Below are 12,709 nucleotides of genomic sequence, written 5' to 3' on the forward strand. Positions count from 1 at the left end.
GTTCTTTAGATTCCACATATAAGCGAAATCATATGGTATTTATTTTTCCCTGATTTATTTCACTTACCATTATACCTTCTAGGTCCATCCATAATGTCAAAAATTGGAAGATTGCATTCTCTTTTATGGTCCAGTAATATTCCATTATATGTATGTACCACCACTCTTTTACACACTTGTTTATTGATGGGCACTTGGGTTGCTTCCATATCTTGGCTATTGTAAATAATGCTGCAGTGAACATAGGGGTGCTGCATATATTCTTTCAAATTACTGTTTTGGGGGTTTTTTGGAGATATATCCACACTTTAAAAATGGACACTGTAAGACCAGGAAAGCTCATTAGCTGGCCTTATGTCACACAGCTGACTGGTAGCACAGCAGGGACTAGGGCTCAGGTTTCTTAATTCCAGCCTGGGTAGTTTGACTACGTTGAGATTAGTCATAGGTTCCTTTACCTGGGACCATCTCTGTTTATGCCTAATGTCCTGGAATAGTTAGTAACAGCCCTGTCTTTCTCTTTCAGAAATGTCCCAGACTGTTGATAAATGGTCACCTACCTCTATCACAGCTGCTGTAATCCGGAAATAAGTCACTATCTTTGTTTACCTAAAAAGTTATAATTTAAGAAAGATGGCCTTCTTGGATCATTCTTTGTCTGATTTACACATTCTTCTTCTTTTTTTTTTTTAATATATTTTATTGATATTTTACAGAGAGGAAGGGAGAGGGATAGAGAGCTAGAAACATCAATGAGAGAGAAACATCAATCAGCTGCCTCCTGCACACCCCCCACTGGGGATGTGCCCGCAACCAAGGTACATGCCCATGACCAGAATCGAACCCGGGACCCTTCAGTCCGCAGGCCGACGCTCTATCCGCTGAGCCAAACCGGTTTCGGCTACACATTCTTCTTATTGCTGCAAGGGAATGTGGTTATGCAGGCTCATAGATTCGGAGAGAACGATTGATGGTTGCAGAGGGGAGGGGGCGTTGCGGGGACAGCGTGAAAAAGGTGAAGGGATTGAGAAGCACAAATTGGTATTACGGAATGGTCACAGGGATGTGAAGTACAGCATAGGGAAAATAGTCGATAATATTGTAATAACTGTGTATGGTGCCAGGGGGACACTGTAAATAAAGTGTATGGTTGTCTAACCTCTACACTGTACACCTGAAACTATACAAAATAATATTGAATGTCAACTGCAATTGGAAAGTAAAATGTTTTTTAAAAACCACTTCAAAAAGAAGAAAAAGAATGTGTTTGTGGACACTCATACATAAAAATTATTTTTTGAAATGTTAAGCTATTTGATCACTTAACTAATTACAGCAACAACACATAATGTCATAAAATACTTTTATTAATAACACTTGTGATTTATTACCTTTTGATGTTGTCTTTTTAGGATCCAGGCTAAAATCCCAGGCGCTAAAAGGCACGCTGAGTAAACTGATATCCCACCGGGACTGGGCACAACAGAAATGTCTGGAGTGGTAACAGCTCTCTTCTTACGTGTTATGGCAAGTCGATTGTTTCTCCCCCCGGTACCATAATCTTAGAGACAAACTTTGAAACAGCTGTTTTTAGGCTGTTCCTGTACTCTTAGGATATTTGAGTCACTTGTGTCAAACACTAAAGTATAGAGAAAAGTGTATTAGATGTGGTTTTTAATTTCGTGTTGCTAAAAAAACGTGCATGATGGTGAGAGCCCAAGTTATCTTTCCTTCTTCGGTGTTCTTCTCCTCCTCCCTGCAATGCTTCTGTCGCTTCTCATGTTCCCCTGGCTAGGCCTTTCCCGCCGAGTGCACTGGCGCAGTAGTGGAAATCGCTTTTATGTCCGTGGGCTGCTGGTCGGATTAATCTTTAATAACAATAGTAGACGTGTAGACCGATGTTTTAGTGTTTTTCCAACGCACACAACGTAAAAATAAAAACAGTTGGTTGTACTTACGGTAATCAGTTTTGTATAACTCAAAATAATTAAATGAATGAATAAATCCAAAACAAAAGGCGGTACTTTTGTTGTGTGGGACTGACGGGCTGATTTACATGTATGGTAACTAAAGAGTACCAGCATGTTAACTTTATTACAATTTGTATTACTTTCTCTGTAGTTCCTAATGGACTTAATTATGGACTCTGGATATTTGCACTTCTGTACTTGGTATTGAATGCATAAATAAATGTTACTAAATGTAAAAACTTCTCCCTCTCTTCTTGTGTTCTTACTAGAAAATCCAAAAGTTGTAAGAGATGAAATCTCCGGAGGACATGTATGTTGGGAAGGTTGAGACCAAGTGTTCATTTTTCTCCCGTCTCCAGGACCATATGGTCCAACCCCAACCTGGAATATGGCTACTTTGGGCTATTAATAGAAATCACCAAAACTGGAAAAGACTCTAATATTATATTGTGTGGTTGACACAGATATTTTAAGTAGTTTTTTTTAAAATTGGAAGTGATATAAATCCATAAAATTCTTATAATATACAACACAACACTGGTATGAAACAGTTATAATTGCTATAAACTCAGTCTTTTTGGAATTATTCATTGAGCCCCAATGTGTGTCAAGCACTGAGACTAGGACTGTGAATAAGAGAGACTACAGTTCCTGCCATCACCAAGATAAGTCTTCTAGCAATTGCTCACTTTTTGTCAAAAGTCCAGTGGCACGTTTTATTTCACTCTTAGAGTCAAAAGTCAAGGATGACCAGGTAGAAGTGGATGCAAGTTGTAGCAGTGGGAGGAATAAAAGTAGTGGGAGATAAAAGGAATAGTTACAAAAGCTGCCTTTGACCTGTACACAGGTTTCATAAGCACTTACGGAGACCACAGGGCAACTGGACACTGTGCCAATAGCCAAAATGGGGGAGGTGGGAGGTGACTCTGTGGAAATGCTAACTAAATAAAAGGCAGCGTGAAATAGGAGCGACAGAGAAGGGGAGCTTTGGGGCTGGGTCCTGATCTGGCTTTCTCCAGATAGAGAAGGTTCATTCCAATATAAAGAAAGATCATGAACTAAGGTGCTAAGACATGGTAGTGCATGGCACACGCAGTGTGTAATTAGCTGAATTGGGTTGTAAGGTGCTTGGGTTGGGAATGGTTGTGTCAGTTAAGGCTGACAGGCTGGGTCCAGATCACACTAGAAAGAAACACCAAGGATCTGGTCTTTGTTCTTTAGATCTCAGAGTCGCATAAACACACGGAGGGTGCCTGATACTAGAGATCAGAAGACTGTAGGAAACAACTATAGCGTAACTAACAGCAAGCAGGCGTCAAATGAATAGGCCTCTCCTAAAGTAGCCACCGTGAGAATAGAAAGGAGGTATCCACCTGTTCCTGATCCTTTATATCAGCCCGTCCTGCCAGGCACCCACTATGCAACGAGGACTGGCTATGAGATTACGTGGAGGGAGATGAGACTGGTGCTGGCGACTGATTGGATACGGGGTTTCAACCAAGGCTGACCTGAGCGTTAGCACCTCCTAGGTAAGCTAGGCAGCTTGCATGCCACGCCCTTGCTCGCCTCTGTCTAATACTAGCTGATCAGGGGAATGCAATACCGTTTTTGAGAATAGAAAGCCTAAAAGAGCTGGTTTGGGAAGGAAGACAATAAGCTTAGTTTGGTGCCTACTGCTTTTTGTGGTTACTAGATACAGAAGAGGATTTTTTTTTTTTCATGTGTGTATTTCAGTCTCCAACCTTTAAGATAAAATTTCTTCTAAATGGCTCTGGCATGTAGAATTAACCTTCCCCAATATCTGCATTGGCAGCATTTTCCTCATGCCTATGGGCCCAGAATTCGTTGCATAAGCAGCTTCTCAGTAGGAGGATCTTATGAGGCATTGCATTTGCTGACAGTGGTGAAGAAAATTTCCTGAGTACAGTCCAGCCTTACAAAATGATAGGTATAGATGTAGAATTGTACCAAATGGAACACAGGGCACATAATATCCTGCTTCTACAGGAAGCATCTGTTAAGTTGATATTCAAGATGATCGATACAATGTAAGGACCCAGTGAACAGGTAAGAAGAGAACCAAGGACAGAGCCCCCAGGGACCCCAAGTGAGTGAGGTTATTCTGAAAGCTGTGAACAGTAGAAAGTTCTTCTTAAAACAATTGAAATTTATTCTCTTACAGTTCTGGAAGCTGGAAGTCTAAAACCAAGGTGTCGGCAGGGCCATCCTCTCTCCAATAGCTCTAGGGGAGAATTCTCCTTACCTCTTTCAGCTTTTGGTGGTTGCCAGCAACATATGGTACATCACTTCAGGCACATGGCCATCTTCTCCCCGTGTCTCTTCATATCCTCCTCCCTCTGTGTCCAATTTCCCCATTTTATAAGGACACCTGTCATATCGGATTAGGGCCCACCCTAATGACCTCACTTTAACTTAATTGCCTTAGTAAAAGACCCTATTTCCAAATAAGGTCACATTCTGAGATGCTGGGGTTTGGGACTTCAACATATCTTCTTGCGGGGCGGAGGGGACACAATTCAACCCATAACACCATCCTAGGCCTCCCACTGACCCTTACATCCCTGTGAAGACTTTTCTTCCTATGTGGAGCCCAGATCTCTTTCTCCTTGTTTCCCACTGTTAGGAATCACAGCTGAGAAGTAGTGGGACAGCTCCTCCCTTACCCACATGCACTTGAGAATGGCCACATGCTGGGCTGTGCTTCACTACTGTACAGTTCTAGCAATTGCCACACTGTCCTTGAATAGGGCATCTCTGAGAACCCAGACTTCATCACTTTCTTCTGAGTGTAGAGAAGCAGGTGGGAGATGTGCATAGGGGTTCTCCAGCCACAACCAGCATGGCTAGAGAGCGAATGAGTCCTAAGTAGGGGCGACTGGGGATTGAGAAAAAGAAAGAGATAGACACAGAGACAGTGGGTAAAGCTGGGACCAGGTGGGACACTGTTCTCGGATGGAGAGACAGTGACCCAGAGCTAGTACAGCGAATTTATTATATACAGCATGGTATCAGGAAGTTTTACTAGAGTTTAAGACAAAGGAAATTATGTGAAATCATGCTTAAAGATCAAGCTGCAATTCTTCATTCTTGTGGCTTCTCATAATCGTCAGGCCTAACTGGACCCTGATAATTGCATCCGCCCCTGGCACCCGGCTGAACTTAGATAATTACACCCACCCCCTGGCACCTGAGCTACAGGTCAGGACTGACAACATCCCTGCCTTGCCTTTGGCAAGGTGTGTTTCCAGAACATGGCTTTGCCAACACTGCTGGACTCAGCCGATGACCCTTTGCTCAGGTTTGCCCCCAGGCGCTCTCTACAGATGTGAAAGAGCCACCATTAGTATCCTAGTGTTAGCCAATGTAGCAGTGGTTAGATGGGGAATAACCAAGCTTTGCCTTCAGACTCCAACGTGCTTCTATAGTTAGTGCTTTGTATAAGTATCATCCTTGAGCTCCTCAATGTGATTTTTTTTTCTAATTTATCTTCAGTTCAATACATGCAATATTACAGAATTAATTTGGCTGGCCACATTTTCTTCAATGAGTAAATGTAATTGCTTTTAGCCTGAGTCACAGCCTTATAAAATAATCCTGCTAGAATTACTTCTCTCTGGTACCTCCCTACTATGCTAAAAGTATTTCAAGTAGAAATGAAAGGACACTAAACAGCAACTTGAGAATATAAAATATGAAACTTGATTTTAAGACAAAAATTGTCTTTAGAAACAAAGACAGTCTTTACATAATGATAAAAGGGTCAATTTAACGTGAAGATACAATTATAAATATACACGCACCCAATATCAGAGCACCTGAGTATATAAAATAAATATTGACAGATCTTTAGGAAAGGAGAAAGAGAAAGCAATGCAATAATAGTGAGAGACTTCAACACCCCACATTCAATAATGTATAGAACATCCAGACAGAAAGATCAATAAAGAAAGAATGGACTTGGGCGAACCTATAGACCAAATGTATCTGAAAGACATATACAGAACTTTTCACCCAACAGAAGAATACACATTCTCAAGTACACACGGAACAGTCTCTGGGACAGATCACATGTAAGGCCTCAAGACAAGTCCTAACAAATTTGAAAAGACAGAAATTATACCATGTATCTTTTCTGAGCATAATGGAATGAAACTAGAAATGAGTAAAAGCAAGAAAATGGGGAAATTCACAAATATGTGGAAAATAAATAATACTCTTAAACAATTATTGGGTCATAGAGGAAATCAAAAGGGAATTTAAAATATACCTCAAGCCTGCCCAGTGTGGCTCAGCGGTTGAGTGTCGGTGGACCCATGAACCAGGAAGTCATAGTTCGGTTCTCAGTCAGGGCACATGCCCAGTTTGCAGGCTGGATCCCGAATGGGGGGCCTGCAGGAGGCAGCCAATCTATGGATCTCTCTTATTATTGACTAGTGGACCGGTGCAAAAAATTCATGCATGGGGGGGGGGCATGTCCCTCAGCCAGGCCTGCACCCTCTCCAATCTGGGATCCCTTCAAGGATGTCCTACTGCTGGTTTACAAGGATCAGGCCTAAACCGGCAGTCGGACATCCCTCTCGCAATCCAGGACTGCTGGCTCCTAACCACTCACCTGCCTGCCTGATTGCCCCTAACCACTCTGCCTGCCGGCCTGCTTGCCCCCAACTGCCCCCTGCCGCCAGCCTGATCACCCCCAACTGCCCCCCATGCCAGTGTGCTTGCCCCCAACTGCACCCCCTGCTGGCCTGCTCGCCCCCACCTCCCCTCCCCACTGGCCTGCTCGCCCCCAACTGCCCCCCTGCTGGCCTGCTCACTCCAAACTGCCTCCCCTGCTATCCTGATCACCTCCAACTGACCCCCACTGACAGCCTGCTCGCCCCCAACTGGCCCCCCTGCTGGTCTGCTTACCCCCAATGGCCCCGCCCCCCACCAGCCTGATCACCCACAACTGCCCTCCCCTCTTGGCCTCTAACCACCTCTACCTCAGCCCCACCACCATGGCTTTGTCCAAAAGAACATCTGGAAGGTCTCCCAGTCTAATTAGCATATTACCCTTTTATTAGTACAGATAGAGGCCTGGTGCACAGGTGGGGGCTGGCTGTTTTGCCCTGAAGGGTGTCCCAGATCAGGGTGGGTCCCACTTGGGTGCCTGGCCAGCCTGGGAGAGGGGCTGATGGCTGTTTGCAGGCTGGTCAAGCCCCCCAGTGAGGACCCTCATCCCATGGGGGTGTGGCCAGCCTGGGTGAGGGGCTGATGGCCGTTTTCAGGCTGGCCATGCCCCCCGGCAACACAAGCTCCCAGCCCCTCCTTTGTTTCTTTTTCTTTTTTTTATTCAGTGCCTCCTTGAGCAGAGGCCAGGGCCAACTGGAAGCAGGTATCTGGGATTTATTTATCTTCTATAATTGAAACTTTGTAGCCTTGAGCAGAGGCCAGGGCCAGCCAGGGTGGGTGGGAAGCTTGGCTTCCTCCATCACAGGGGGCAACCCAAGCCTCCTGCTCTCTCCAGCTCAGCGGCTGCTGCCATCTTTGTTGGGTTAATTTGCATACTTGCTCCTGATTGGCTGTGGGTGTAGCGGAGTGATGGTTAATTTGCATATTTCTTTTTTATTAGTGTAGATGTTTCTATCTCTCACTTTCCCTCTCCTTTCCTCTCTGAAATCCATAAAAACATCTTTTTAAATAAAAAAAAAAATAGATATACATCAAGACAAATGAAAATAAAAACACAAATTACCAAAACATATAGGACACAGCAAAAGCAGTATTAAGGAAAGTTTATAAGGTTAAATGCCTAAACTAAAAAAGAAAAAATATCTCAAACAGCCTAACTGTACACCTAAAGAAACTAGAAAAGAATAATGAACTAAACCCCAAGTTAGCAGAAGGAAGGAAATAATAAAAATTAGAACAAAAATAATTCAAATAAGGAATAGAAAATATAAAAAATTGAGTTGATTTTTTAAAAAATAAAAATGACAAAACCTTAGCTAGACAAAAAGAGAAAAGAAGACAAAAATTAAAAATACATATATTTTTATTGATTTCAGAGAGGAAGGGAGAGGGAAAGAGATGACAGAGAGTCATCGATTAGCTGCCTCCTGCACGCCCCACACTGGGGATGGAACCTGCAATCTGGGTACCCAGGAATGGAAACCGTGACCTCCTGGTTCATAGGTCTACGCTCAACCACTGAGCCATGCCGCCTGGGCAAAGGCAAAGATTTTTAGATCAAATGGAGAGCTTAATACACCAGTGATCTTTACTGAATCATCTTCAGATGAATCATCTAAAACACTTTGTAAAAATAAGAACTAAATAAATTAAAAATAAGAATATTGCTACTTTAAGATCATGAGTGTTTGAAATGTCTGTAAAAATACTAAGTGAGCATTAACAATGATCACTGCTACCTTTTTAGGATGCCACTTAATAATAAAAATAAATAAGACATTTATGCTAAATATGGGTTGTTTGTTTCAGGCCCAATTTAGTTTCTGATTACTCTGCAAGATGGTTCCTTGAAAAGAATCATAATGCCTGTAATTGATAAGGATATTCTGCTCTACCATAATGTTACCTAGAAATAAACTGATTACCAAGCAGCTGCCAGCAGGGAGCCCCTTAATCTGTTCTCAACTTCCTATTCAGAGCAGCATTGCCTGCAGCAGCAAAACCCAAACTCCTGAGTTCGGGAATTCAAGGTCCGACAGTAAATTCACAGCCTCAATTTCAGGCTGGCTCCTGCACCCCATACTCTGCAGCCACGCCTCAGTGCCTGGCTGTCCAGCCTGAGCACTCCTCACCCCAGCCCCACTCCCCGCCCTGGTTGCAGTCACGGGGCAGCTCTGGCAGACCCGGGCTGGGAAAACTGCCATGCCATTGTCCAATTCTAAGGGCCGGGCCAGAGGTTATCCCCAAGGTTATTGTATATCTCACACCTCAGTAAGATTTTCTGAAAAATAGGATAACCATAATAATCTCCCTGAAGCGTTATGACAAAGACTAAATAGGTCATGGGAGCAGTTACAAAATGGACATTTTGTGAAACCACAAAATACCTTGCAGGTGTGTAACTACCTAGGCTCATCTAAAATTAGCACCTGTGAGTGAAAGAACCTGCCTCACAAAGCCACTGGGAAAATTAAGCTCCTCCGTAGTGCCTGACACAGAGCCGCGCTCAGAGACGATCCTTATTGATTCCCAAGGTCCACGAGACAGGTGCGAGGGCTGAGCTAAAGAAATGGAAATGTAAGCCAAAGGGATTTCTTAGGGGGTCATTTGTTACTGCAACATACCTCTCCTATCCTGACTGATCGGAACATTTAGAATAGGGCCTGATAGAGAATAAACTGTTAGGGTTGCCTATTATTATTATGTTTATGTGTCTGCCTGCCAAACTTGAAGAGTAAGGCTGAAGCTTTCTCTCATTCAACTGTGTAGCCCGGCTTCTGGCACAGTGCCCAGCTCATAACATTTGCTCAATAAAATACTCACTGATCCACCTTAAAAAAAAAAATGGAAATGGAGAAAAGGACCGCTCCAGAGGGGTTCCTTCCGGTATCGCTTAATTGTTGTGAATAAAGCTAGAGACGCGCAGAGGGCCACAGCTGGTGCGCCTGCGTGGGCGACCTCGTTGCCCATGGCAACGGGATTGCGTCTTTGCCTCTGGTCAAGTGGGCGACGCAGGAGCAAGCAGCATCATGGCGCTACACTCCTGGTCTCCGGAGCTGGGGTTCAGCGAAAAGCAGAAGCAGGTCGCGGTCTCCACTGGCCCGTCTCTGGACTTAAGCACCTTCCCCTCCACCCTGGGCTCCACAGTCGCGACCGCAGCGCTGGAGCAGCTCTTTATTGTGGGTGAGAGGCCCGCGGGCGCTGGGAGGGAGTCCTCGGAGAGGGGGCGCTCAGCTTACCAGGAACCTTCAGTGGGACCCGCCTCTGGGACCCAGCGCCTCCCTGGCTTGTGCAGAGCCTTCTCCGGTCCTAGGGTTAGAGAGAGGCGACAGAGTGGGACCCAGGACTCAGCCCTCTTGCTGTCGTGCCACTGGAGTGACTTGGCCCAACCCACACCAGTAGCTGGTGACAAATCCTAGGACTCTCAAGCCATTGCCATTTATCTGCAACTGGAGTGCCCACCTGCATTTAGATTGTGCATTCAGTTTTCCCTTTTCCCTTCGTGAGTTTCCTTTACAAGTTAATCTCCTCCAACATTGTGCCATGGCAAACTGGAAAATTTAACAGGCAAACAAGAAAGCATCTCCTTGCCTAACACGACACGAGTGATTAAGAAGCTCTTGTCGTATTAGGCAAGGAATATTAGAGAAGGGTGTTATGGAGATGCAACAGATAATAGCCTTGGGTGGGGCTAGGTTAAAATACTTCATTTAAGAAGCTGAACCTGTAATCAAGTCACATAAGCTTAAGGTGCGACAGTCCAAGGAAGGGTGTCTTGTTGAGCTCATAAACCATTTATACCAAACAACAAAGCATCTCCTTGCTTTACTCTAATAATCTCATTGTTTCCAGATAACTATACTGATATCTATCATAATGTTACTCAGTTTGATATAGTTTTTTTTTTTAATCTTTCTTAGATAAACGAATTTTACTTCACAATTCTTACAAGTGTTGGAGGAGTATTTTCGTGTCCAAGGTCCTCTAGATCAGCATATCCATTCACTGACAAATAATTTTTTTCTGCTAATAATTTTTGGACCTTCAGAAAGTTTTTCTTAGGAAGAAAAACTTAATTGAACCTCTTGTCCTTAGTGTGAATTATAAAATATGTAGTAGCTCTCCAACTCCTTTGCAAGTGGGATCAAGCTCTTGGGTTCATTCATTCCTTAGAAGAAAGAAAAGGAAATAGCAGGCAATGCCCGTCCTTCTCTAACACACACTTGCTTGCAAACTCCATAACTGATTTTCACTTGGTTTGAGAGCTTATTTCATTCAGAGAATTCGAGTTCCCTGGAAGTGAGGGCAGAAATTGCTATTTACTTTTCTGAAAGTAAATGGAGCTCTTTAGGGCATGGAACCTGTAGTCACACCACTTGCATTTGAATCCAGACTCTATCCGTGATGGGCTCTGTGACCTTGAACTTATGATATGACCTCAAATTCTTAGATTTCTTACCTGTGAGATAGGAATCATCATAATTTTACAAGAGTCAACTTAGATTGTTATACAGTTAATTAAATGTGTGTTTCTGGGCAAAATACTACCATATATGAAAACATTCCTATACAAACCTACATTATAGGCTTGTTATATTTATACCTTTTTCATAAACGTTTGTTGAATTTCTTGTCTTATGCTATAAACATTCTCTTTTTTACCATGAGATGCAAAGATGGATTCAAGGAGCATAAAATATATCCCTAAATTAGAATAGAATGAAATAGAAAATAACAAGTACAAAAGAGATTTATGTAAAGTATGACAGAAATTCAGAGATATAAGATGTAATTTCCAGCTGAGTAAACATTTGTGCTAGATCTTAAAGGGTTAAATAGGATTTGAACAGATAAATATGAGATCTTAATTTTCTACTTTTATTTTTTTAGAACAATCACTGCAAAGTGGCTATTTTAAATGCAACGAAGAAGCTAAGATCTTTCTTAAGGACATTGCTATATCTGTCAAGAGATTGGTATTGTATTATCTATAAAAGTTCCCCCCCCCCCATCTTGCACTTACTTCTTCATCAAACTTTAATTTAGCACCAACTCTGTTCAAGGTATTTCAATAGATACATAAAAAAATTTTTATAAAAAATTTTTTCCCTCTCAATTTACTAAGCATTTTAACCAGTGTTGCTCAGTGGTGGACTGTTGCCTGATTTTCCACGCAGAACACTTAATTAAGACCTGTGCTATGGCCCTAGCCGCTTTGATTCAGTGTTTAGAGTGTCGGCCTGTGGACTGAAAGGTCATGAGTGTGATTCCGGTCAAGGGCACGTGCCTGGGTTGCAGGTCCGATCTTTGCCCTTGGAGCACATGGGATGCAATCAATTGATGTGTCTCACATTGATGTTTCTCTCTCACATTGATGTTTCTCTCTCACATTGATGTTTCTCTCTTTCTCTCTCTCCCTCTCTCTCCCCCTCCCTAAAAAAAAAACCAAAACAAACAAAACAAAAAAACTTGTGCTATGGATGAGGGCAAGCCAGCTAAACAGAAGCAATACTGGTCAGAATAGAGCTCAGTTAAGGGGTGAGCCAAATGGGCAAATGCTTAGGACACCAATATGTAAGTATTGGTTAAGACAAACAACCTCTGAAATAAATTGCATGTGTGGTACCAATGAACTCAGTTCTCTATAAGCAATTCTCGCACCCATTTCCATGAAGTAGACCATGCTGTTCAGTGAAAATAAATGAACAGAAATTCTTTTGGTTATGTTAACTCAACCCCACAAAGAAATATTTAAATAATTTTCTTTTGAAGTCACAAACTTTTCCGTTTGGTCCTAGGTGACATTTACAATGCTTCCCCAGAAGGGTCAGAATAGTGAGGTCTCTTTATTTGATTTAAAAATATTGAATAAGAATCTACTACATATCAAATTTCCAAATATATGACTGTAAAGTAAACGAGTTTGGGTCTAGAGACTGCTGATAAAAGTTAATCTCATTACTTTACAATTATCCTTTGTAATAAAAGTCTACTATGTTAAGTGTCTGACCATTCGTTTGACCGTTCGACCAGTCACTATGACACGC

General features: G+C 42.7%; 2 protein-coding genes across 4 annotated transcripts in view; both read left to right on the top strand.

Annotated features, from left to right (window-relative positions):
* Nucleotides 1-2,213, top strand: part of RTN1 (reticulon 1) — a 193,477-nt gene extending 191,264 nt beyond the window's left edge. For all 3 annotated transcript variants that reach the window (XM_080671506.1, XM_080671505.1, XM_080671507.1), the window contains one exon: nucleotides 1,413-2,213. In XM_080671506.1, the coding sequence (XP_080527632.1) occupies nucleotides 1,413-1,455 (43 nt within the window). In that variant the 3' untranslated portion in view covers nucleotides 1,456-2,213. The remainder of the gene's footprint in view (nucleotides 1-1,412) is intronic.
* Nucleotides 2,214-9,691: 7,478 nt separating this feature from the next.
* CCDC175 (coiled-coil domain containing 175) overlaps nucleotides 9,692-12,709 on the top strand; it is a gene marked incomplete at its 5' end in the record, with an annotated part of 59,157 nt that continues 56,139 nt past the window's right edge. The window contains 2 exon segments of the mRNA XM_080687811.1: nucleotides 9,692-9,845; nucleotides 11,553-11,638. Of these exon segments, the coding sequence (XP_080543937.1) occupies nucleotides 9,692-9,845; nucleotides 11,553-11,638 (240 nt within the window).

This window comes from Plecotus auritus (genome assembly GCF_963455305.1).
Source record: "Plecotus auritus genome assembly, chromosome: 1".
Lineage (NCBI taxonomy): Eukaryota > Metazoa > Chordata > Mammalia > Chiroptera > Vespertilionidae > Plecotus > Plecotus auritus.